This window comes from Saimiri boliviensis, chromosome 2, assembly GCF_048565385.1.
Source record: "Saimiri boliviensis isolate mSaiBol1 chromosome 2, mSaiBol1.pri, whole genome shotgun sequence".
NCBI lineage: Eukaryota > Metazoa > Chordata > Mammalia > Primates > Cebidae > Saimiri > Saimiri boliviensis.
Genome location: NC_133450.1, coordinates 10,678,542 through 10,705,861, shown reverse-complemented (window position 1 = coordinate 10,705,861; position 27,320 = coordinate 10,678,542). Strand labels below are relative to the sequence as shown.

Below are 27,320 nucleotides of genomic sequence, written 5' to 3'. Positions count from 1 at the left end.
ACATCTGCAGATCACACATACGCCCATAAATGTATATGGATGTATATGTTGGTAAGGAACGCTACTCCAGGGTGGCACATCATAAAGACAAGGCTAAAGGGTGAGTACTATCAATGCCTTGAAAGCAAGTGATGTGTATGTGTGTGTAGGTGTCCATGTGTGTCCGTGTCCATGTGTGTGTGTGTGAGAGAGAGAACATATGTATTTAGATATATCTCTTTACAACTCTACACCCGGTTGTGTGCTGTCCCACATTTTTAATTAATAAATATCAATAAATCAATAAAATACAATGAAAAATGTAGTCAGAGGAAGCACCATGCCATACTTAATTTAACATTATCTCTAGTACTGCTCACTGTTTGATTTTAAATGAACGTATTCCCAGAGGTATAGCAGTGGTGAGGCACCACTGCTTTGGCAGGGCTCAGTGAGGAGGCAGGGAACAATAGACTCTCTGTGAAGCTGCTGTGGTCAGACAGTGGCCCTGCCTGGACTTTGGCCAAAAGATTGGGCCCAATACCGGCTCAGAAAGAAAGTGGGTTTTCCTTTGTCTTGAGGAACCTAAGCCACATCCTAGGGGCCCAATCTTCAGGAACCAGTCTCTTTATTCCTTCCAGCATATTAATGGCTTTAATTTTTCCTTTTCTCTCCCCGCCTACAACCTATTTGATGGTGCTCCCATCTGGAAGCTGAGAGCCTCCTCTGGAATGCATGAACTGTAGAGCCCATTTGTCACTCTGGGTGGGGGCCTGTGCCTTTCACAAAAAGAGCAGTTTATCTCCCAAGCACAGTAACTCCAGCCAGCAGGGTACCAGTGTGGGCTGCATGGGCTGCTTCAAATGTGAGGCCTGCAGGATTGTCAAGATCCCTGTAGACCTCCATTTCCAAATCAAAGAAAGAAAATCAGAGGTGGGCAGGTGGAAATGCTGGAAGTTATAGATTGACTGTTTGGGAACTCTTATATGAACTCCAGGTATGACCTTGACTAGTGAACACAGCAAGTCCCAGTCCAAGCAAATCAGAATGTAGGACTGGTGTGCCAGATCACCCTTACTCCTAGATCTGAGCCACGCAGAGTGGGCACTCAGGTGGTGAGGTCACTGTTTATACCAGAATACCCCTTTATCGAGTCTTAAAATTATCATCTTGGCAATCTCTGACCGTGTCAGTCTTAAAGATGGAATGTAAAACTCAAGGTTAGACTTTGCAGATCGTTACAATCCCAGTATTAGAACTCATTTAGTTGTTTAGTTATTTTATCCCCTCTACTTTGTGTGGTTGTTCTTACGATGGTTTTCAGTTCTTATATCCTAAGTGAAAGTATTTTAAAGTTGAACCAGGAAATTCCTTTAATACTCACATTTGAGCTGCTGTGGTTTTCTGGCATGTAACCATTAAGCTACATCAGAAGTTCTCTCAAAAGTTTATCAGCAGCATCTACATCATCCTAAGAGCTCTCAGAACTCAGTAAATAATTGAATTTGGTAGTTGATAGACCACTGTGCACCGTCTTGTTCTAGACACAACAGAAGATATAAAGTAGAGGAAACCACACAGATACAGTCTTTCAGGGGATATAGCAAGTAACTGGAATGAAGGAACTGTTATAAAAGAACTGCAGAGTTTTGTGGAGATCCATTTGGGGAAATGAGGAAAAACTGGGTGGAGAAGGTAGCATTTGCAAAGGGCCTTTGGAGGATGAAGTGAATTTTAATAGAGAGTTTTGAAGGGGTCATTCCAGGCAAAGGAAACAGGATGGGCAAAGCATGAGTATATGTTGGTCTCAGACCTTTTCAGAGCAGTGTAAAGCCTCTAGTGCCTTCTGGCACAGAAACCCCTTCAACATATTCACCACCAGCTGAATATGTTGAATATATTAATATTTATATATAATGTTGAATATATTAATATTTATATATAGATTTAAGGGCAATCTCTTTTTTTTTTTTTTTTTTTTTTTTGAGACGGAGTTTCGCTCTTGTTACCCAGGCTGGAGTGCAATGGCGTGATCTCGGCTCACCGCAACCTCCGCCTCCTGGGTTCAGGCAATTCTTCTGCCTCAGCCTCCTGAGGAGCTGGGATTACAGGCACGCGCCACCATGCCAGCTAATTTTTGTATTTTTAGTAGAGACGGGGTTTCACCGTGTTGACCAGGATGGTCTCGATCTCTTGACCTCGTGATCCACCCGCCTCGGCCTCCCAAAGTGCTGGGATTACAGGCTTGAGCCACCGCGCCCGGCCCCAGGGCAATCTCTTAAGAAATTCCACTTCTATAGAAGGAACCCCAGACACAGCACACCTACCACATGGATCTTTTTCTTGAGTGAATTCTTTTTTGCAGTGGAGTGGGGAGAGACGGAGTCTTGCTCTGTCACCCAGGCCTGGAGTGCAATGGCACCATCTTGGCTCACTGCAACCTCCACCTCCTGGGCTCAAGCAATTCTCCTGCCTCAGCCTCCCAGGTAGTGTCCACCACCACGCCTGGCAAATTTTGGCATTTTTACTAGAGACAAGGTTTTACCATGTTTTCGAGGCTGGTCTTGAACTCCTGCCCTTGGATAGTCCACCTGCCTCAGCCTCCCAAAGTGCTGGGATTACAGGCATGAGGCACTGTGCCCAGACGAGTGAATTCTCTTGAATGGACTCCCATTCAAGTATAGGGAGGTCCCTCATCCTTGGAAAAGGTGTGACCTTCAGTTCTTTAAGAGCCTATTGCATAAATCAGGAGTTAGCTTTAAACCCTGCTTTAAAGGTAAACCAAGCATGCAGGCAGCCAAGAACATTCAGCATGCTGACACAAGACAGACAGAACACCACACCCACCTCCACCTCTACCTCCATTTCTTTTCCTGTGACATTAAAGAATCTGCCTTTTGTTTTTTTTGTTTTTTGTTTTTTTTGAGATGGAGTCTTGCTCCATCGCCCAGGCTGGAGTATAGTGGCATGATCTCGGCTCACTACAACCTTCACCTCCCAGGTACAAGCAATTCTCCTGCCTCAGCCTCCTGAGTAGCTGGGACTACAGGCTCATGCCACCACACCTGGCTAATTTTGTATTTTTAGTAGAGATAGGGTCTCACTATGTTGGCCAGGCTGGTCTCTAACTCCTGACCTCGTGATCCGCCCGTCTCAGCCTCCCAAAGTACTGGGATTAAGGTGTGAGCCACCGCGTGCAGCTAAGAATCTGCTTTTAAATCACGCTGCTGAAACTCACAGGAAAGACCTGTGTCAATGCTGCCCCAGCTCTGTGAACTGGGACCAACAAACTTAGGGACAAATTTTCTGATAGTATACTGAGACCCTGAGAAGGCAGCAGACACAATGCTCAGCAGGCTTGACATCTATGCAGGGATTCTATGGCTTATGTGGGAAAAAGCCAGCCCCTTGCCAGTCAGAAAGGATTGGTAGGACTGCAGCAAGAGGGGAGAGAGAAAGAATGCAAAGATGGTAGAGAAGTTTCCCTAAAATGTCAGTAATCAAATTGAGGGATGCAAAAACATAAAAATCAGACCCTTAAACTGAGGGACAAAGACAGCCTAAGATGAGAGCATTAAGGTGGGGGTTCAGATTGGTTTTGCTATTCAATTTCTATGTTTAAATATTTTAAAATAAAAGGGATATGTGAGACATTACTGTATAGATCATTTGCTTCTCTAAACCACAAAGAATTCCTTCTGAGGAATTAATCTTCCTTCAGAATTATTTGGTAGATAAGGTCAAGCTGTGACTTAGCAGGGAGAGCCTCCATCATGTCCATTCCCTGTGTAACCTCAGCCAACGCCCCATCCCCTCTCCACTTCATTGTCTTCATCTGCAAAACCAAGGGGTCAGCCCTTGACCAACGGACTGTGACTTTAGGAAGTCAGAGCCCCAGAAATTACATCCAAAGTTATGTATGCATGTGGAGATGTGCTTTTTCATCCAGAAAGAGGAATTCGTGACTACTGCGTTTTTCAAAGGGGACCCTGACCCTCAGTGATTGTTAAGCTCCGTAGCTTCTGTCCTTTAGAGTTACTTGGCCAGGTACCTCCTGTAGGGAGGGAGGTGTTCCCTCCGCGAGAGAGTGCTTGCTTGGGGGTGGGGGGTGCTTTCTGTGGGGTTCAACAGGGCTTTGCACCAGATGTCAGGCAGCCCTTTAACCTCCCTGCCTAGCCTGACTGTGGGCCTTGACTTGAGTGGGGAAGGTGTGGGCTGTGGGCACCCACACAGTTACAATTTGGGCTCGGAGTACGGTAGATCTTTCTATGCATTTAGAGTGTTTCCAGAAGCTTTCCGTGTCTAAGCTCTATTTAATGGAATCTATGCATAGTAAGTAATCAGGTCAGAAGAAGCAGTATCCCGGTTTGAGATCAATCGCTGGCTAATACTTTATCTAGGCCACTTTATTATCTCATGCTGATCCGATTCCCATTCTGCCCCTCCTTTGTAGCATGCACTTCGGCTGTGGTAAAAGTACGAATCACATACATATTAAAAACATATACCCATTCTATCTGTATGTAAATGTGTGAGGCACAGCTGGATATTGCAGAGGAGTTTGATTTACTAATAGTTATTATCTGTTCTAGCTGTTCAGTGGCAGAGAGAATTTCAGAGAAACAAGCTGGCGCAGAAATTGTCTTTATGCTATTACTATACTGCTTTAGTAATTGTTTAAAAACATGGGTTTTCTCCTTAGGTTCTAATATTGCCTGTTATTTTGTGCATTTCCTGTACATTCCAGAGTAGGGCATCCTTCAAAGGCGTCTAGCATTTCCTCAGGTTTGGTTTTCAATGCAGGCACCTAAAAAGAAACACAGGATGCAGTTTGCAACTGAAATTTGACATTTTGCTTAGAAAGCAAGTAAATAGTAGCATTGGAAATACAACAAGCAGGTGTGGGTCTTAGAAGGTGGGGTATCAGTTAAAATCAGAATAGTGCTTTTGGGTTTTTTCTCTTCATGTCATCCCAGCAGCTGCAAACTCGAAGGCATCTCATTTCTCAGCTAAGGCTTTATGTATAAAAGGTGGTAATGTTTGGGGGCTAATAAACACCAAACTGTTCTAGAAAAATCTGTTTAAACATTTAATTACTTGCTAAGAGATGTTAACTTGTTTAACTCCTCTAAATTAAACTGTCACTGGTAGCATTTCTGCTTTTCTCAACCTGATTGTAATTACATCCTCAGATAGTTTGGATGGTTGTTCTCTCAGTTAATCAAGGCATATGATAAATTGCACATTTGCATGGTCCCTTTAAAAATCCAGGCAATGCCGGGCACGGTGGCTGAAGCCTGTAATCCCAGCACTTTGGGAGGCTGAGGCGGGTGGATCACAAGGTCAAGAGATCGAGACCATCCTGGTCAACATGGTGAAACCCCGTCTGTACTAAAAATACAAAACATTAGCTGGGCATGGTGGCACGTGCCTGTAATCCCAGCTACTCAGGAGGCTGAGGTAGGAGAATTGCCTGAACCCAGGAGACGGAGGTTGCGGTGAGCCGAGATCGCGCCATTGCACTCCAGCCTGGGTAACAAGAGCGAAACTCCGTCTCAAAAAAAAAAAAAAAAAAAAAAAAAATCCAGGCAACTATTATACTAGGTTTTTGTCTCTCCAGCACTCAAATTCCAGTGTGACTTTGGGCTTCCAAACAAATGGCTTTGTTTCTTTATTAGACCCAAAGCTTCTGATCACTATGAAAGACAGAATGCACTGGACAATTAAGAAGATGATTTTATTTAGGCTGCTGCAGTAGGGAGAGTGTTTATTAATGAGGAATGGATCAAAGAAAAGGGGGGGGGGGTGCTGAGGTTTTATGTAGGCAGGTAAACAAGGGGGTCGCCAGCAAGTTTTAGGGAAGTGACGAGGAAAGATGGAAAAGGATCTTACCTCTGTGAGAGCAGATTAGCAGAAGAGTAGGGGGATTTATTACCTGTTACTGCTTACTAGAAGCACGGGGCTCAGATAAATTCAACATGATCACCACATTCTGCTAAACAGGCCAAAGGTGAGTTTCAGTTTATTTTGTTCCAGGGCTTACCTGTGCCCTGAGCACAAATACGAAGAAAGGTACATTTCCATAGCCCCCTTAGAGAGTACTCATCTACCCTGTGCTTGCAAAAATCTAAGCTTTTTAAAATACTAATAACGGTTAATAAATTGTGAACTTGGATATAGTTCACTGCCGTTAACTATTGGCCTGTGTCACATAGAGTGTGTTTCAAAATGAATCTTTAGGACCACACTCATAATGTGTCTGGCTATCTAGTCTTGTAAACATCATTTTGTTTTCAGTTACTCATTTGGAGGTAGCTCATTAGCTATGCCACCCAGAATTTGCAGGGAGAAATCCTGGCTGGGGTTGTAACTTCAGTGAAATATTTCCATCATGCACAAAAGTCATCACAAGAGCAAGGGCACGTAGGGTCCAGCTGACAACCATGAAATTTTTTTTTAAGTTCTGAAGGCGATTACAATCATCTGTTTGTGTCTGCTTATAAAGAGGAACCCACTAGTAAAGAAGTTGATTTTAGCTTTTTAATTGTGCATAATTACAACGGCAGAATCACTGTCTGGATACTTGAGATCACACTAAATCAGACAGCTCTGATTTGAATTTTTGATGACACATTAGCACTTCAGCAAGAACAGAGAGATTATAACCTTAAGAAAACAGGCTTTGTTTTTCCATAGATGTGACCACTTAATCTTTTCAGAAGACTTCAGCAGCTAAGTGTGTGTGTGTGTGTGTGTGTGTGTGTGTAGGTATATGTCTTTATATACATGCACATAACAAGAGAGATACAGATAGATAAAATCTGTCATTCCTTGATCATGGCGATCTGACAGTTTTAATTTCCCAGTTAAGCATAACTTTTTTCCTCCATCAGTCAAGTCAGATCTCATAGTATGGTGATGACTTGCCCGTTTCAGATTATAGTTATTTGAACTCGTGTGTCATGCTTCTTTCGTGTTTTATTGAACTGTCATCTTCCTAGTATCTTGTTTCAAGGCACGGTGAAACTGCAGAGCATTCACTGAGCATAGGAAGAGTTTGTTAATCTTGGATGCAGTAAAGTGGATGAGTCAGCTGCTCTTCAGTGCCATAGCAGATTCACGGGGGCTAAGGTGGGGCTTTAAAGTATGTTGCACATTAGTTCCTCATTGGCCATCAGTCAGCTCATTAGAAGTTTCTATCTGGGTGGTGCCCTCAGCCTAAAAAAGCCTCCTCTCCCCTCCCCGGGAAGGTGCTGGTCCTCCTTCCTGCGGCTTTTCCCTACTCTTCGCCTTTATGGTTGCTTGCTCCCTTCTCTGAAGCCCTTCAGTACGTATTGCGCCTAGCTTGGAGCAGCATTTAATTATATATTCATCTTATGGCCACAAGTTAGTCCATGTAGTACAGCAGCTTTCAACCCTAGCAGCTCACCAGAGTCATCTGAGAAGTTTAAAAAGCTAAAGAAAAACTGCCTGGATCCCAACCCAAATCAAAGAAGCCCTGACCAGGAAGCAGGTACTTTTTAAATATATATATATATATATATATATATATATATATATATATATATATATATATATGTGTACTTTAAAGTTCTCTAGGTGATTACACGGACAGCCAGAGGGGAAACTCACTGGTTTAATACTTTTTTTTTTTCCAACTAGATTGTAAGTTCCTTGAAGGAGGATCCGTGATCTTATAATTCAGTGCCTATCCCAGTCTGCCATCATTTGGGCAAAACTGTGTTGGTTGCACATGCTCTTCCCTCTAATCCAATCCAGTAAAACATTGTACCGATAAAGTAGACACCGAACAGATAAAGACAAACAAGACATGTCTCTTGTTCTCCAGGAACGCAGAGTAAAGCTGAAGAAACTAAATCAAGAACAAGCAATCCCTGGACATTACAATATTACAGCATTAATCAGGGTGGCCACACTAGAAGACATAGCCAGATAAAAAAGGTTTTTGTTTGACTTCCTGCTGGGAGAGGTCATCTGGGTTAGAAAACTTGGTGCTGAAATAAAATTTCTAGGATGTTGCAATATTTGCAGGGATAATATTCAAAACATGTAACAACCAGTATAGCATGGGGATTGCCAATCAGAACAGGCACTGGGGTTTAGCTCTCCCACCTGTGGGCAATAACTTACGGGCAGAGCTCACAGGTCCCAACCAGGCGGTGATCAGCAGCACCTGTGATCTTTGGCGTGCATTCGGACCACTTGAGAATTCTCCTCAAACGTGACTCCACATCCCCAGAGGTCAGTAGAGAGCCAAAACCTAGAGGAGACGTCCTGGCTAGCACCATCTTTGCCTGCTAGATTGATGGTAGGGGACCCTAAGGTTTTTATCTGTCAGCATATCAGATGCATGCCACCCCCTCCCCAGCTCTTGGGAATAATGGATTCGGTTGAAAAAGACCAGACATGCAGCCGTTTGTGGGAGAAATATAGAAGGATCCTAAAGCTGGTCCCTGAGATTTGGGAAATGCTGTTGAAGGTAGCAAAGTTGTTTTCCTGTGCGTACACACTGATAAATAGATGCAGTTCTTATCAATTATTAACCAGTCTAAACAGGGATTTTAAGAGCTGGGGAAAATATTAGAAAGCTCCTATTTACAGTTGTACCAGCTGGATTTGTTTAATGGGTTGTTTGCTTTTTAATTTGTAGCAGTTTTGAGAGAGACCTTTGGGGATTGTGAGTCTTGTGGTTTCAGATACGGAGTTATTTGAGGGGCCAAATATGCCTGCAGATAACTTGAGGTTCACTTGGCCATTTAGAGACTGCAGAAAGGCAGTGGAGACATTTGGGCCTACTGTCCTCTAATTTTCAAGATTAGAATTAAACATTAGGCCTTGGTCTACCGAGAGACATTTGCTAGAGTGTGGACTAGTTTCTTTCCAGTATCCTGGTTTACCGTTTCTCTGTTCTCTTCTTCACTGATTCTGAAGTAGGAGAATAGGTACCGTTCCTTTATTTGTGCGGAGGTTCCCTTGACACAACTGAAAATGGAATTTTCAAATGTAACCAGATTAACTCTTAATTGTTAGCCTGTGTGTGTCTTAGCTTCCTCAGAAGGCTTCTGAATGGCCTGCATCTCTTTCTAAATTTGTGGGGGAGGGGGATTCAATTAATAGCAGGACTTTCTAATTGCGGGATTGGTGTGGAGTTGACAAAAATTTGTATAAATAGGGTACATTTTTTCTACTTAAGAGGGCTGTGCTGAAACATTTTTAATTGGATTTTCATGGTGATTGACAGCATTTGATTATGACAGTAACTTTATTTGGCTGGACTGCTTTAGCCTCTTGTTCAGATTTTTCCATCAAAGCTCTTTTTTATCCTCTGAATCCCCAGTGGAGCAGCAGTCATTGTGGAAGAGCCTTTTAGCACCTTTGTTGCAGCCATCCCTGGTGATGATTGGGCCCAGCTGGTAGTAGATAAGAAAATGTTCCTTTCACAAAGAGGCAGTGTCTCCCGCCTCTGCGGTTTCAATAATTTTAAGAGCCCCCAAAACCTGTTGAGGATTGGAAGTAGCTTTAGATGTGAAATGAGTGTTAAGTATTAGTAATCGGGAGATTAGGGCCCCAGGGACAATGAGAGATAAACAACTGCAATTAAGGCAAATCTGCCGATGTAAACAAAATTTAGCAGAAACAGATGCCCTAACCATTTTGGGGGATTGATTTGAGGGCACCGAGGAATCGATTTTTGTCTTGTTTACACTTCCAAACCCCTGTGATATACTGGAAGGCTAAATATTTCATACAGCCTGATTTTAGTTAATTTTTTTTTCAGCGCCTCACAGTAGGCGCCTCTCTTCTCACAGTGACCAGGCCTGAGTTTATTCAGCATTCACAGGGAGCAGCTAATTGTCTATGAAGGGCCCCTGTGTTTAAATGGGCTTGACAGGAATTTAAATTTTGTTTCAATCAACCCCTGTGCTCACAGCCTGCTCCAGTTTCTAATTTTTAAATTAAACATGATTTTTTTTTAAGCCACAGCTTTGCCTCTGGAATACTCTGGCTCTAACTTTCGGGAAGGCAGATCGGCAACCCTGGAACGCTGGTTTATGCAGGGGCTGTGGCACCAGCTCCGCACTGGAAAGTCGTTTCTCTAAAACACGCTTTCCTCCCCCTGTCAGGGAGGGCAGCAGAGCTTTGGCTGGGTACTGACTCCTTCCTGCCTTCAGAAACGGCCCCCTTTTCAGCTCTCCTGTGCAGGCAGCAGTGTTGCATCATCTGGAAAGTGGGTTAAGCACCAAAGGAAGGTGTAAAGATGGCTTTCAGGGGCTGGATGAATTATAATCCGCTGCACGTCTGGTGTAGATTTGTACTTCAGAAGCCTTTTCTACTGTGGTGAGCCATGGAGAGAAGCCAGTGTGGGAATCACAGATGTGCATTTCAGCCTGCACTTGCGGATGCTTTATGTCTCAGCATCCGCCCTGTCCCCAGCATCCTGCCTGACGCTGAGGCAGCATGTCAACCCCAAGTCCTGACCCCAGCCAGCTCATAGTTCAGTGAACAAGGTGAGGACAGAAACAGCCAAGCACAGGATAGAATGCAAGACTTGCCAGAGACCCTCCCACCTTTGCCTACCCCATCACCTCAGGCCCCTCCTGTGGGGCCCTGTGCTTCAAACTTCTGGCAGTCCCCAGAGGCGTGAGACATCCTTACACATTTATGTCTTTGCTTGTGCTGTTTCCTCACCACCAGATGGTGAACTCCTACTCCACCTCCAAGACCCACTTGCACCACCTCTGGTAGTAGATAAGAAAATGTTGCTTCATTTTCCTAAGCCTGCTTCAGCTGGGTTGAGGATTTCCTTTTGCATGTCACCCTTCACCCTAGTTCATACATCTATCTGCACTCCTTGCACTTTGTGGCAGTAACTTGTGTTAACAGTCAGTGAAGGAGACCACAACCCCTAGAGGAAGAGATCACGTCGTATCTTTGTATCCTTAGCATCTAGCCCAGTCTCCAGCCGGAGTAGAATGCTCAAGTAAATGGTCACTGAATTAAAATGCTCTGAATTTAACAGGTGAAATGAATTCTGGGGAAGGAAATACTTCTTTCAGCTAGGGATCTCTGGGGAGGCTTTGAGAATGCAGTGAGAGGTGAGCTGGGACCCACGGACATCTGGGTATTTATGTGAGTGTATTACTTTTTTGCACACACAGGTTAAAGGCAGCTTGTATCATAAGGAAAAGTACCAGAGCCTCTAATAGCCACACTAGGCAAATATTCATACTACAATTTATTGTCTCTACAAACTTGAGATTCAAGTAACAATTGCACCTAACTTGGAGCTGAAGATGAATCCAGAAGGGATTTCGTTCTGTAATCTTAAAAAAATTTATTACATAGAGAGAAATGGATCTAAACAGAAAATATATTTTAAACGCGTGATTTACGTTAGAGCAGTCTTTCATATAAGTTATCTCATTTGACCTTCACGTGAACATGATAAGGATTATTTTTATTCCCATTACTGATGCATAAACTGGGGCTCAGAGAGGTTAATTTCCTTTCCTAGGTTCATACAGCCAGGAATAACACAGGACCATCCTACTGCACAACAGCAAAGCTATAGCCCTTGTGGCATAGTAGGCAGGGAATTGTTATTGTGGTTTAGAGAATTTCAGCTAAGTCAAACTATTTCTTGCAGTTAGAAAAATAAAGCCAAATACAAATGCCAGGACCATACAAAGAAACTTGTAGGATTTCAGCCGAGTGTGCTTGTGAAGCCACTGCCCCTGTAGGATGCTTTGCTCAACTTCCCTATGGTCCCTTTCACCTTGATGCCTCACACTGCATCCTCAGGGCTGGTCGAGGCAGAGACCAGATGGCTGCACACACACCCCACCCATCCCCAGGCAGCGGGATGCCTGGTTGAAGCCTGAACCTCAGTAGAGACAAAACACAAAAGGAAGAGAAAGTAATTAACAACAGTTTGCACCTGGTCTATTGGTTGGTTATCTGAGGGGAAGCTGTGAGAATTTATGTAATCATTGGGTTTTTTTTTTTTTTGGTTTTGCAACCTGTAGCAAAAACTGAGGGCAGAGTGTGTCCTGACAGTTGTCAGGCCACAAAGCTTTCCACTTCTACCATCATGGGTATAGAAATGAGCAACTTCCAAGAAATATTTCTTGAGTTTGGGAGAAATTACCTTGGGCTCAAGTTTTTTACTGAGCACATTCTATGCACAGAGGTGTTATAGTTTAGCTGAATTCAAGAGTATGGGCTGTGCACCAGTGGTACTATCTGAACTGTTTGTTGCTTTTACCCTGAGATAGGGTCTCAGTGTGTCACCCAGGCTGGAGGGCAGTGACACGATCTTGGCTCACTCCAGCCTCAACCTCCCAGGCTCAGGTGATCCTCCTGCCTCAGCACCTGCCCCTCCTTGAGTAGCTGCAGACAACACCATGTCTGGCTAATTTTTGTATTTTCAGTAGAGACAGGGTTTCCCCACATTGCCCAGGCTGGTCTCAAACTCCTGACCTCAAGTGATCCGCCTGCCTGGGCCTCTCAGAGTGCTGGGATCACAGGTGTGAGCCATCGCGCCCGGCCCCGAACAGTTTCTTAAACACAGCAAGATAAGGAGTTTATGGCAGGATATAAGTCAAGCATGTCTGAAGGCATTATGTTTAGTTCAGCGTCAGCTGAAAACTAAAGTTTTTTTTGTTTTGTTTTGTTTTGTTTTTTAGCAAAACTTTGTGAGCGAAGGAAGCTGTGTGTGGTTTACATTGCAGCATGGCCACTTGTCTCACTGCAGGCCAGCAGCAAGCAGTTCACAGGACGACTGCTTGCATGGCACGGCTGTAGGGAATATAGATGGCGGTCAGACATGAATCCAACAAACACAAATCCATCAGACACGCAAACGAAGTAGTTAGGTCACACAAACAGGAAGCCAAACAGGCTCCATCATGAAGGGAGAGGGGAAACGACAAGAGGAGGACAGCCCACGCATATCCGCTCTGGAGGCATGGGAGCAGCAGGAGCCAGGCCTGGAGCCGTGACCTCACTCATCCTATAACCTTGATGGGAGGAGTGGAAAGGTAGAAGGGTTGTGATCTGACAACTGGCAGGCCGTCTGTGTAAAGTATGGAGAGGCTAAGGATGGTCTTTCAGAGCTTGAAAATCAGTCTGTCGTGTGTATGTGAGCCAAGAAGCAACCTGGGAAATCGGAAAGAGATTGAGTTAGATATCAGAAAATATAGCTTCAAGCACAGGTACTACCTCCAGGAAACTGGGCAGGCAACAGCTGTTCACGTAGCCCATCTGAACCTGAGCTGCTTCATCTGTAATACGGGGTAATGATACCCACCTCACAGGGGGCTTTTAGTTGCTGGGTTTTTTTTTTTTTTTTTTAACTTATAGAAGATGGAGTTTATGAAAGTGTGTTTGTAAACCATGAAGTGCGAGATATACGTGGGGTACCAGCCAGGTCCTTCAGCCTCTTTGGATCATGATTTTCTCATCTGTCTGATGTTCCTGGGTGTTTCCAGCTAGTTGCCTCTTGGAAGACGTGTTTAGGGAAGCTTAATGTGACTTAAGGTATACGTATGTCGGATGTTTGCAGTGGGTGTACCCTGAATTGGTGGTCTCTTGGGGTAGTCTCTGTAGTTGAAAATCCAAACAAGATGAAGCACATTCGTCTCCCCTCACTGGAAGCCATAATTTTTCATGTCTGCCCTTTATTATCAGTAAACCTAATGAGCATCTTGTGGGAGGGAATTATTTTAACCAGTTAATCAACAAAATATTTGTTGTCCAGGTCTGTGAGGTGCCATGATGGGTCCAGAAAGAATATAAGAAACATCTATATCCTCAAGAGCAGACTAGAGATGCCCATCAGCAACATTTAGAGAAGGCAGGATGAGTGCCAAGTTGCTGGTTTGGGTGGTGCGGGAGCTCAGGGGACAATGGCCAAGGGGCCACAGTGAGGATGCCTGGCCTGGCTCGGGCCTGAGTATGGAACTTGGAAAGTGGTGGCACAAGAGCCAGCCAGCTTCTCTCTCTCTCTCTCTCTCTCTCTCTCTCTCTCTCTCTCCCCCTTCCTCTTCCAGCTGTCCAGCCTGTATTGTGTTACTGAACGTTTTCCACCTCTGGTTCCTTATCTACAAAAATAGAGTATCGCAAAGCGTGAAATTTAAGTCAGATCAAAATGTTACTTAGCACAGTGTCTGACAAAATACGTGGTAACCATTCTTACTGTCATCATTATCATCATCATCATCAACTGCTAATAGCAAGAGGGAAAACGTTCCAGGGAGAGAAAACGGCACAGGCTGAGACCAGAGGGAACAGAGGACAGTAAAGAACACACCCTGGCCAAAGCAGAGACCACCCTTGCAAAGGATGGGCTAAAGTTAGCCGTGTGGGGCCAACGTGATCAGGAAGGGCTGGCCACACCAGAGACTAGTGGGGCAGTTGGAAGCTCTTGTTGGTTCTTAAGCAGGAAAGTGGCTGGTCAATGGTAGACAGATAGGCAGGCAGGGCAGACACCATGATAGGCAGAAAGGCAGGCAAGTCGGACAACAGGACTGATTCTGCCTGCTCCAGGTGGGCCAGACCCTCTGGCTGAAGCTGATTCACGAATAGGAATGTCCTAGCCCTCTGGCTGTTTCTCACGTTCTGTGAAGGTCTCTAGCCAAAAGGATGGGAAACCGAGTTCAGAGCCTCTAGCTGCTTGGCAGCATGTCACTTGTCTCTCTTTCTGCATCTTCTTTTCTGTGTCCTTTCTGTCACTATCAGGGAAAATCATTAGTATGCTAATCTAGCTAGCCATCATTTTAACACTGACCTTTGCTAACCTGCCTTTGCAATTTCAGGAACTATGTTTGACTTCTCTAAAAGTAACCTTAAATTGTAGTCTTGTAAGAATTCCAGAGCTGTATCCTTCACTCCTTCTTCTAATGAGGTTATGACCAAATGCTCATTATAATTGCTTTAGACTCCTTTTAATTTTCAAGCTTATTAATCATAAGAAGAGTTATTTAAAATTGCATAAATTAATCTTAGATTAAAAGCCCATCAAAGCCTCGAAACAATTAAGAATAAGTAGGATTTCCCTGGGGCAGCAAGTTTTATTTTAATATTGTAGTCAGGTGGATATCAGAACCTTGAAGTATGGTAGTGATTAATGTATGCAAAATTTAAATGAGATTTTTTAAATGGCAAATCTGAATCACATATTGACCTAACTGTAGGCTTTAACTGCATTGTCTGTCATATATTTAAACTGTTTACTAATCAACATTTTAATTACAGCATGTGCTGGCAGACCCTAGGACAAATAAAATCTAGAATTTTAAAATGTTACTGCAGTCTGTTACCCAAAAATAATAAGGCTTTTAATAAAATTGGGGGACAATGGAGGAATGAGAAGATAGACAGTAAACTTTCTTGACACAGCACCGTCCTAAGGGGTAGAGACTGTTCCAGATACTTCTCAGCCCCTGCTTTCACCTTGAAATTCTGCTGGTCTGAGGCAGCTTCCCCTCTTCATGGAACTGCAATTGTGTTGCCTTTGATGTTGATTCATATTTAATTAGGGAAACTACCTCCCTTTATATATTTGAGCCTCTGGTTGCAAGCATTATTTACTTATGTATAGCTCTGGGGCCCCAAGCCCTTCTCTCCTTTTTTTATTTGTAGATAAGATATTTCCAGAAATTTGATTTGGCCTCAGCTAAAGTTAGCCTTTTGTGCTGCCTTTCTCCCAGCTCCTTGAATCACTGCTGGGTTATGCATGCTGTCCCCAGGAAGGTGGCCTCAGGCTGTCTTAAGTTTGGAAAGTATTTTATAAATACTCTGCTTCATGATTGAAGGTAGATGAATAAGAGTCACCTTGAGCAAGTTGTTTCGCCCCTGGAAACTAGTACCCACTACATGGAAAGGGGATAATAGTGACCAATTTACTGTTTGTTTTTGTGAAAATGCAAATAAGGTGAAGCACATAAGCACTTAGCATAGTTGGAAAATAATAGGTTCACAAGCGAAGTTTATTCCTGCCATCATCATCATTTATTTGCTAAAACTAGTTTTTAAATCATGATTAAAAAATTCAGCCAGACATGGTGGCTCATGCTTATAATTCTAGCTCTTGGCCGGGCTGAGACAGGAGGATCGCTTTAGCCCAGTTGTTCGAGAGCAGCCTGGGCAACACAGTGAGACCCTGTCTCTACAAAACATTTAAAAATGATCTGGGCATGGTGGCACATGTCTGTAGTCCCAGCTTCTCAGGAGGCTGAAGTGAGAGGATCACTTGAGCCTGTGAGGTTGAGGCTGCAGTGAGCCATGATCATACCACTGTACTCCAGCATGAGTGACAGAGGGAGACCTTGTCTCAAACAAACAAACAAACAAACAAACAAAAAAACAGTACAGAAGGATGTATGAGAAGAATTAGTCTCCTTCCAATCCCCCATATCCTCCAGCCCCAATCTCTAGAGATAAGCATCATTAATAGTAGTTTATATATCTTTCTAGAATTTTTAATTGTTTTTATTCTGCACCTTGCTTTTTTACTTAGTATGTCATTGAGGTCTTTCCATTGTAATATAAAGATCACCCTCATTCTTAATGGCTGCATGATATTCCATACTATGGATGGAATATATTTATTTATACATACTATGGATGTATATTTATCCAAGACTCTGTCATAGAATATTTTGACCACTTCTAGATTTTTTTTTTTTTATCAAGACAGTGACTGTGTCTCTTTGTATACATCTTCGTATACTGGATATGAGAATGTTAGCTCTTCCATCTCTTCTGATACTAAATTATCAGATTTTAATCTTTGTCAACCTGATCAGTAGCAAAATGGTATCTAGTTGGCAGGGTGCAGTGGCTCATGCCTATAATCCCAGCACTTTGGGAGGCCGAAGTAGAGATGGTGTTTCATCGTGTTGGCCAGGATGGTCTCTATGTGAAACACCATCTCTACTAAAAATACAAATATTAGCTGGGCGTGATGGGACGTCCCTCTAATCCCAGCTATTCATGAGGCTGAGGCAGGAGAATCACTTGACCCCAGGAGGCAGAGGTTGCAGTGAGCCAAGATCACGCCACTGCACTCCAGCCTGGGTGGCAAGAGCAAAACCCTGTTTCAAAAAAAAAAAAAACAAAAGGATCTAGTTGCTGTTTTAATTTATGTGTTTTATGTTTATTAAGTATGAGGATGAACATTTCTTTCATATGTTTATTAGCCACATGTATTTTTTTCACATTCTTTGCCTGTTTTTCTGTTGACTGTGTTGTCTCTTCCTTCATCTTGTTGAAGATTGATTTTTCCACCTACACGGTGATGGGGGTGGACACACAATTTCCAAGGCCCCTTCCCACTTCTGCAGTCTGTGGTCCAGGCCCAGGTGTCCTGTGGGCAGCTTTTACACTACCAAGGTGCTGTTGGCTCATGACCTTGTCCAGCAGCATTGAGGTTGAATAGTCAATAGCTGGGGGTAAACTACAAGAAAGTCATTTTCTTTTCCCTTTGTTTGGTTTTGTATCTTTCTTCCACTCTTAAAAAAGCAGGCTTGGAAATTGTTAAGTCAGAGCTGGATTGAACTTCCTTTAAAGCAGCCTGTAGACATCAGGAATATTTATTTTTTCTATTTGTTTTAAGCCTGGGAAGACTGTGTGGTTTTCTCAACACTGTCCTGATGGAGCCCTGACCAGCAAGCGTGCAATGCCCCTAGCCCTAATGTGCCATTAATGATAGGTTAATGTACAGTATAATGTTTTTGGGACTACGGGTTCATTACACTTCTGAGTGTGAGGTCTTTCCACAGAGCGCCCAAGGTCCCATTGCATTATATCATGCAATAAAAATACCCTTTTCATATCACACACTAATAAACTGTATTTGAAATGCTGTCTGAGGGCACTGCCGTCTTGTCTGTAGGCTGCGCACAGGCGCAACAGTTGGGATTCCTTTTTTCTATTTTGTGGTTTAGTTACACGGAATTCTGAACCCAGAAGAAATCTGCTCATTTTTGTTTTAAATGGGGAGCAAGTTGGATCTTTAGGGCTGAGGTTCAGGGGAGGGGCTACTTACTGAATGGTGAGGGTCCTTAACATGTGGAGAGCAGGGCCTTTGATTCTCTACTGCAGCTGTCAGGAGAGCCAGTCACATTAAAAAACAGACAGCAAAAAACAAATACCTGTGTCCTAATGTCTGCCACACTTAGCCTTGAACATGTGTTGTTATAAAAGAAGTTTCCTGAGAAAAGGAGTATGATAGGTACTGCGAAATTTAGGCCATTGATAGTCATGACCATGGAACTGCCTCTGGGCTAGGAATTTCACACACACAGTCTTCCTGTGAGGTCGATGCTGTTCTCCATATTTTACAGAAGACAGAGTTCCCAGAGCTAGGGGGAATAAGCCGTGTTGTAGAGAATGAAATCCACAGGACTCCTGGAAACCACAGGTAAATTATTACCTGGCTACCCAGAAAGAGCCCCTCACGCCATGAATAGTCCACCTGTGAGACATCCGAGCTACTGCTGGGCTGGAGCCAAGCATCTTCTTTACAAATGCACATGGCCCTAGTGCCCTTCTTAAGTTATTCAGACTTTCCTGTGAGTTGGCTTAATGTCAGCAATTAGCTGGCATCAGATGATTTTGAAGCTTTGAAGAGGAGACTCTTTTTTTTTTTTTGAGGCGGAGTTTCGCTCTTGTTACCCAGGCTGGAGTGCAGTGGCTCGATCTCGGCTCACCGCGACCTCCGCCTCCTGGGTTCAGGCAATTCTCCTGCCTCAGCCTCCTGAGTAGCTGGGATTACAGGCACGTGCCACCATGCCCAGCTCATTTTTTGGATTTTTAGTAGAAACGGGGTTTCACCATGTTGACCAGGATGGTCTCGATATCTTGACCTCGTGATCCACCCGCCTCGGCCTCCCAAAGTGCTGGGATTACAGGCTTGAGCCACCGCACCCGGCGAGACTCTTCTGCATTAAACAGGAAAAGGGGCACTGGAGTTGGGGGATGAGGCAGAGCCTGCAGGATCAAAGGTCACTTCAAATCACCTGTTTCATATTTTCTCTAGGCCAGACTCTGTGACTTTGTTATGCAGGGGCTTCTGTTGACCACTTGTAGAGTGTGGGGAAAGACTGACCTGTGAAGGCCAAGAACCTCAAGAAACTTGGGCTCAGGCGTCATTACCACCTTAGAATGCAGTGTCCTTGTTTATAAAAATAGGTTATCATTTGCTTTCTGATAGGGCTTTTGGAGATCACGTGAACTAATGTAAATGAAAGCACCTAATGAGCAGCTGGCACAGGGTAAGTGCTCACAACTGGCCGCTGTCACATCGCACGCAGTCACAAAAGGCACAGGTTTGGGAGTTGACATCCAGTGCAAATCCCAACTCCGCCTTGGCCAAATGCACAAATTGAAGGAAGTAACAGTAATGCCATCCAGCCACTGCATGGGGTTGTTGTGACATTGACATAAGATAATGAGCTCGAAAGCCAGTTGTAGAAAGAAACCCCTACTCAGATGCTGGTATCAGTAAACATAAGCATTTCTCTCTCCAAATCAACATATTCAAACTGGATTGTCTTTAAATAAATACCCTTATATCAAGGGCAATGAGGACAGCTATTAGAAAAATTCACTGATCTGTTCCCCTCACAGGGAGAATGTCATGGCTGTCACATAGACTTAAAAAATAGCACAAAGCTGGCCGGGCACGGTGGCTCAAGCCTGTAATCCCAGCACTTTGGGAGGCCGAGGCGGGTGGATCACGAGGTCAAGAGATCGAGACCATCCTGGTCAACATGGTGAAACCCCGTCTCTACTAAAGGTACAAAAAATTAGCTGGACATGGTGGTGCGTGCCTGTAATCCCAGCTACTCAGGAGGCTGAGGCAGGAGAATTGCCTGAACCCAGGAGGCGGAGGTTGCGGTGAGCCGAGATCGCGCCATTGCACTCCAGCCTGGGTAACAAGAGCGAAACTCTGTCTCAAAAAAAAAAAAAAAAAAAAAAAAAAAAAAAAAAAAAAAAATAGCACAAAGCATATGTAAGTCAGAACAATTCTTACCTTCCACTTCTTCATAATGACAAAGCAGCAGGCAGAGGAGGGCCAGGGCCAGGTCTCTGCTCACCTTCTTTGTTGAGAAGAGAGCCAGTACCTGCTCAGTGTGGACAGTATTGCTTAGAACAGTTGTTGGAGGTCACATGTTTGCAAAAGGAGGTTAAGATCAAAGAAACTGTGTTGAACAGTTGAGTTGGTCTGGTGGAAAGAAAAAACTAGGACATTGCAAAGACCCTCCTGCAAAAGACTGGACCTTCTGGCTCTAGGCAAAGTCCCCTTAATTGTTATGAGAAGAGTATTTAAATTTCGAGGATAATTAGTTTTTCTTTTAAGGGGTGTAGGGTTGGACCAAGCCTTTTGTTTTCAGATGTGAGGACTTTGAAACACTTGGATAAACCTCTCAGGGGTTAAATCTGTCTTTGGGGCGACCAGGACTTGAAAAATGTTGCTCTGTATCAAGAAAACCAGAAGTGACAAGTTCATTTAAAAAGCCTGGTTTGTCATTGTTTATCTAATTTTCGGAGTTGACACAGAAAATTAAACCAGCTGACACTCACTCTCTGACCGTCTCTCTGGCTCATTTCCCTGGTCCTTTTCTACCTGACCTTGCAACTACAAAATGCTCCAGACCCTAAAATATAAAACTTTCCACTGAGTTTGAGTCACCCTGCAGTCATTCCAAGATTATGTCATAGGATGTCATTCCTAATGGTATTAAAAATCAAGATGAAGTTATAAATCTGCTCTGTGAGGTATTTCTTTTTTCCGCCCGCTTTGACCATAAATCTTAAAAGTAATCAAACTCTCTGCAAAGAAGCCAAGGTAAACCTGGGCCCAAAGTGGCCCCATATGTCTTTACTGAATTCGGAGGATCGGCAGGCTCATCTGTCCCTGTGAGATCACATGGTGCTTCATGGCGAACTTTACAGATAAGTGACTGGGCAAAGTGAGAGTCTTCATTGTATTTAATATGGATTTTCTAAAACTCACATGGCAACATCATAGGTGGATGAGGCACTCCATGTAAGAAAATTATTCAGATAACTGTACCATATGCTTTATGAGTCAGATTTTAGAAGATTACAAGGAAGAGGCTTAAATGTTTTTGTTTTGTTTTTTGGGTTTTTTGAGACAGTCTCACTCTGTCACCAGGCGCCAGGCTAGAGTGCAGTGGCACAATCTTGGCTCACTGCAACCTCCGCCTCCTGGGTCCAAGCAATTCTTCTGCCTCACCCTCCCGAGTAGCTGGGACTACAGGCGCACGCCACCATGCCCAGCTAATTTTTGTATTTTTAGTAGATATGGGGTTTCACCACGTTGGCCAGGATGGTCTCGATCTCTTCACCTCGTGATCTGCCTGCCTCGGCCTCCCAAAGTCCTGGGATTACAGGCTTGAGCCACCGTGCCCAGCCAATGAGGCTTAAATATATTATAACACTTGTCTATCCTCTTAAACAGATTACATGCATCAGGACTTTTTTTTTTTTTTTTTTTGAAATGGAGTCTCGCACTGTCGCCCAGGCTAGCGTGCAGTGGCTCAGTCTCGGCTCACTGGTGTCTATCCCCTGACCTCGTGATCCGCCAGCCTTGGCCTCCCAAAGTGCTGGGATTACAGGCATTAGTCACTGAGACCAGCAGGATTTAGTTAAAGAAAAATTTTTACTGCCCGCTACTCGGGATACTGAAGCAAGAGCATCAAAGGTGTAATGCACAGTGATTATGTCTGTGACTAGCCACTGCGCTCCAGCCTAGGCAACACTGTGAGACCTCGTCTCTAAAAAAACCAAAAATTCTCAAGCTCATCATTATAGACATTGTCTGTTTGCCGTGTTCTCTACCAGTATCTCCTGATACGGACACAGATAGGGCCATGTGGCCCTAGGCTGGTTGACCCCAAACTGGTTTTTGTTTTTGTTGGGTAGTTTTGCCAGCAGGTGTCATTTCTTGCTGCCATCCTTGCTCCTCCTTTTAAAAGACCTTCCTCTTCCCCTTCTCTTTGGCCGTTCCTCTTGTGCTTTCAATTGGGAAATCAGATACTAAGCTTGTTAGAATCAAATTAAAATACAAGAAAACTGGCTTAAAGAAAAGCTTGAAATTACCTAAAATTAAAATGTTCTAGTTTAACTTCCAGATTCTTAGTCTAAGATAAGGGTGTCAAAGTGTAGTGGCCTGTAGATCATAAAGTGCCCAGAGATTTGGAAACTGGCCATTTCACTAAGTAGAAAATATACTATTTGATAATGCTGTATATAAATGTTCAAGTTTGAAGCAATGTGATCACTTTGCTCTTGAATCAGTAATTAAGGTGGACTTAAAACTGTTGAGGTTTTATTTTCTGAGAGAACCAAATAATCATGAATGTGCCAAGGAAAGTCCTTAGGCTCTACAAACCAGGTTTAGATCTAGGAACGTAGAAGCCACTCAGTACATCCACAGTGAATTTTATCGAATTATCCATAGTGAATTTTATTGAATTAAAGACCCTTGGTCAAATAGACACAACTACCATTAGAAGGAAGCTTGCAACTGAATAACTTGTCTTTCTTTTTTTTTTTAAGTACTTTTTTTTTTTTTTTTTGATATGGCGTTTCGCTCGTTACCCAGGCTGGAGTGCAATGGCGCAATCTCGGCTCACCGCAACCTCTGCCTCCTGGGTTCAGGCAGTTCTCCTGCCTCAGCCTCCTGAGTAGCTGGGATTACAGGCATGCGCCACCATGCCCAGCTAATTTTTTGCATTTTTAGTAGAGATGGGGTTTCACCTTGTTGACCAGGATGGTCTCGATCTCTTGACCTCGTGATCCACCTGCCTCGGCCTCCCAAAGTGCTGGGATTACAGGCTTGAGCCACCGTGCCCGGCCCCTAACTTGTCTTTCTTAACAGTGGAAATGGACTCTGGTTTCAGGAGGCTCTGCAGTGAAGGTGGCCAGCTTATTTGTAACTAGATAAAGTGTGCTCCTTCAGTCATTCATTCTGTGTGTGACCAGCGACACCACCTTGGAAAACACAGGTCACACCACTGACCACCAAGCCGGAAAATGCATTTCAGGCTTCTGTACATTTAAATTTCTTCAACATTACCTTGCAAACCACAGTAAATCAATAACAGAATAGTTAAGTACCACAGGTTCTTTGTGTTTTGTTTTAGAAAACATTGCTCAAGGCTAAGAGTGAGTTCTATTGATGACTTTTATTTGCTGTTGGGATGCAAAATGATCAGAATTTCAAATAGTTTGACTCCTTTTTGTGCATTTCGTTTTCTAAAAAAGGAGGAGTCGGTTTCAGATGGAAGACATTGGTTGCTAATAGCAGAAACTTGAGAATAATTGGTCATTTTCAATCCTGTGCGAAGCCAGACTAGGTCTCATGGCTTTGACCTTTGTTACGCTCTTTTTCCAGATTTTCCCCAGCCAGCTTCCCTGTACTCTGACTCTCAGCAGCCCATTCCACTGACGTGAGTGAGGCTCAGATCACTCTGGAACATCACAGCTAAAACAGTTTTGCAAAACAGGATGGTACTTTATTTAAAGTTATTTACCCAAAGTTTTGATGTCCAGTGTCTTTAGCAGTTTTTTTCCTCCATTTTTTGTTGATTTGATAGCAGCAAACATTTTCCACTTTGGCTCAGTCTTTGTGTAAGTGGTTTGTTTCTCCCTGTTAAGGAACTAGAAAAGCTGTTACTAAGATTTTAAGTGGGTAGCAGCCTTTACTTAATTGGCTGCGTCTTGAAATAAGATGACACAATGGATATGAAGTGCTTTGAAAAGTTAAAACTATGATGCTAGGAGTCTGAAACCTCTGACACCCATGCTGGGGTGATGGTTTGTCGGTGCTCATTGGCACCTTGCCAGCTACCACCACTGCTTCTCTTCCCCACTTCTCTCATCTCACATTCACTCTTTCTGCTGTGCTGTGTGAGTCATCACTGTCAGCATTTTTCAAATAATGTTGGCTGCATATCATTCATATGGTAGGTCCTTATTCTTTTTCAATTTTGAGTGGATTTGTGTTTATGTATCCTTTTTCCCTTCTTATTTGTTTTCTCCTTATTAATTTTGATCATCTGCATGACATCTTTCTATTTAATTCCTTCATGTTCTTTATTATTTGCCATCTTATGATTTCTTTAGATACACTTTTTGTTTTTATAATTGATTAAACATTTAGCTTGTAAATTTTTAATCTTTTTTCTAATACATGTCTAAAAAGCTATGAAATTGCCTGCTAATATTGCTTTAGCTGCATCCAACAAATATTTACATGTAGTGTTTTCATTGTCATTCACTTCTAAGTAATTTTCAATTTCAATTAGGATTTTTTATGCCAAAATATTTAGAAGTTTTTTTTGTTGTTGTTGTTTGTTTGTTTGTTTGTTTTTGAGGAGGAGTTTCGCTCCTGTTACCCAGGCTGGAGTGCAATGGCACGATCTCGGCTCACCGCAACCTCCGCCTCCTGGGTTCAGGCAATTCTCCTGCCTCAGCCTCCTGAGTAGCTGGGATTACAGGCACGTGCCACCATGCCCAGCTAATTTTTTGTATTTTTAGTAGAGACGGGGTTTCACCATGTTGACCAGGATGGTCTCGATCTCTTGACCTCGTGATCCACCTGCCTCGGCCTCCCAAAGTGCTGGGATTACAGGCTTGAGCCACGTCGCCCGGCCTTAGAAGTATTTTTTTATCTGAAAATAGTGAAAGATGTTTTATCTTGTGATTATTATCTAATGTTAATGCACTGTGGTCGGAGAGCGTGCTGTGTATAACATCAAAGATCTTTGTTATTTGCTTAGACTCCCTTAGAACATGGTCATTTGGTTTTCTCCCCATGCTCTTTGCTTGAAAAAAGAGGCAAGTATTTGTAATTCTGAAATATGCTGCCAGCTTGGCAGCTTCTTCTCGGTTATTAAACACCTTGAAGGTGAGGTTGATTAGTTCCTTTTGTGGGGTTTGAGGGCTAGGTTCTAATTTCTGTACCTTTTTTAATGTCAGGGGCTGACTGGGTAATAAAATGCATATTAAGCATTCAGGGGTGAGAATGGAAGTAAGGATGACATCTAAGTCACTCCAGGTGAGATTATAGGACTGGGTTAAGTATGGGAACTCTTGTATGTATTTAGAAGGATCTGATGAAAAGGAGCCTAACGGTTGGCTAATTTGGGAAAGGTCTGATAAAAAGAAAGGAACATGTACCCTAACTATGCCTTTGGCTCCAGCTACCTCTTGAAGGGGGAATGGTTGGGCCGGGGTGGAAGACTAAACTGTAAGCCAGACCAGGTATGCGGTCGGGAGGTGACAGGAGTGGCCTAAGGAGGTGGGCTGTGGGCCGAGGAAGAGGAGGAAGGCTCTGGGTGGGGGTTAGGTCCTGGATTAGGGCCTGGTTCAGACAGGCGGAGAAGAGAAAGGTCCGAAGAGTCGATGGACAAGGAGGATTCTGGGTCACCAGCTGAGGCAGGAGGGGCAGATGGAAGGCAGAGAACAGCAGAGATCAGGGAGGGATTGGTGTGTAAAAAAAAAAATGCCTGGACGTAGGGAATTTCAGACCATTTGCCCATTTTGTGACAAAAGTTGTATAGCTCCTACAGGATAGAAAAAATTTGGGCCATTTAGAGCCATTGTCCAATTTATATTGTGGCCAAGAGGTATTGCAAAGGAAAATAAGACTCTTAGGTTTTAGGTCAGGTGATAGCTGGAGAGGTTTGAGGTTTTTGAGAACGCAGGCTAAGGGCGAGGGGGGAGGAATGGAGGGCCAGAGACTGCCTATAGAGCTGGGGAGAAAAAAAAAGTCAATGCGCGACCAAGCAGCTTAGCAGGCGTCCCAGACTGGAGCCTTGGTCTGAACCTGGGGTGAATCGGTCAAAGGGGGTGTCCCCTGTGTTGATCCATCACCTATGAGTGTGAGCGAGTGACCAGAGCAGATGTCTCTGCAGTGATCAGTCACTGAGGGAAGACTGTCTTCCTGGTTCCATGACCTACGCAGGATTTTTTCCGGTCATGAACCTCACGGAAAACCCTGTTTCTCATCTCCAGTGAAAGGGAGAGGACAGTGAAACTGAAAGGAGAAGGAAGCTGACAGGTAGAAGAGCTAGAGAAGGGTGTTGAGGCAAACCACTTACCTGATCGGAGGGTGGTGAGTGGACGTGCAGGCTGGTCCGAGGAGCCCAGAGCATAAGTAGGTCTCTTCATGGAGGAAGCACAGGAACAGGGACAGGGGCTTTGGTCCCCCGTGGGAGTTCCCCCGTCCTGGGTTTCAGCACCAAATATTAAAATGAGCATTCTGAATGAAGAAATCCCCCCAAACAGTCTGTGTGTGAGCGACATGGCTGTTTCTTCACCTGGGTGTGGGCAGGCCGAGACCAAAAAGGGTGTCATTGAGGGCACAAGGATACGAGTTGGTTTTGTAGGTTTGGGGTAAACAATGGAAAGTTACTGAAGTAACTTTAGGTTGGTTTTTTGCAAGCTGGAAGGGGGTCATAGGTTAGCCAAAGTCAGTTACAAAGTCCAATGGCCTTGTCAACTGAGGCGGGAATAAGAAACAATAATGTCTTAAAGTTAAGGAGGCACCACGGGGGTTGATCATTTCTTCCTCTTTTCATGGTCTTCCAGTTACTTTAGATTTTCCAGGAACTCATCTGGAGTGTCCCTGCAGGTGACAGAGGCTAGTTTTTCTAGGTACAGATTTTATATTTTACTTAGAAATCACTGTGATTTTTTTTTTTTTTTTTTTTTTTTTTGAGACGGAGTTTCACTCTTGTTACCCAGGCTGGAGTGCAATGGCACGATCTTGGCTCACCACAACCTCCACCTCCTGGGTTCAGGCAATTCTCCTGCCTCAGCCTCCTGAGTAGCTGGCATTACAGACATGCGCCACCATGCCTAGCTGATTTTTTTGTATTTTTAGTAGAGACGGGGTTTCACCATGTTGACCAGGATGGTCTCGATCTCTTGACCTTGTGATCCACCTGCCTCGGCCTCCCAAAGTGCTGGGATTACAGGCGTGAGCCACTGCACCCGGCCACTGTGATTTTTTTTTAATCTGAGAAATATCTTTCATTTTTTTTTTTTTAAATGAGACAGTCTCACTCTGTCGCGCAAGCTGGAGTGCAATGGCACGATTCTGGCTCACTGCAACTTCCGCCTCCCAGGTTCAAGCAATTCTCCTGCCTCAGCCGCCCAAGTAGCTCGAATTACAGGCATGCACCACCACACTCAGCCGATTTTTTGGTATTTTTAGTAGAGATGGGGTTTCATGATGTTGGCCAGGCTCATCTCGAACTCCTGACCTCACATGATCCACC

At 43.8% G+C, this 27,320-nt stretch overlaps 1 protein-coding gene across 4 annotated transcripts in view; it reads left to right on the top strand.

Annotated features, from left to right (window-relative positions):
• The window catches only part of MAP2K5 (mitogen-activated protein kinase kinase 5), a 273,895-nt gene that overhangs the window by 237,463 nt on the left and 9,112 nt on the right, over nucleotides 1–27,320 (top strand). The window contains exon 22 of one of the 4 annotated variants that reach the window (XM_074392747.1): nucleotides 11–1,024. The exons of the other annotated variants lie outside the window; for them this stretch is intronic. Within the exon in view, the coding sequence (XP_074248848.1) occupies nucleotides 11–55 (45 nt within the window). The 3' untranslated portion in view covers nucleotides 56–1,024. Of the gene's footprint in view, nucleotides 1–10; nucleotides 1,025–27,320 lie in introns of those variants that run through there. 4 annotated transcript variants of the gene reach the window in all.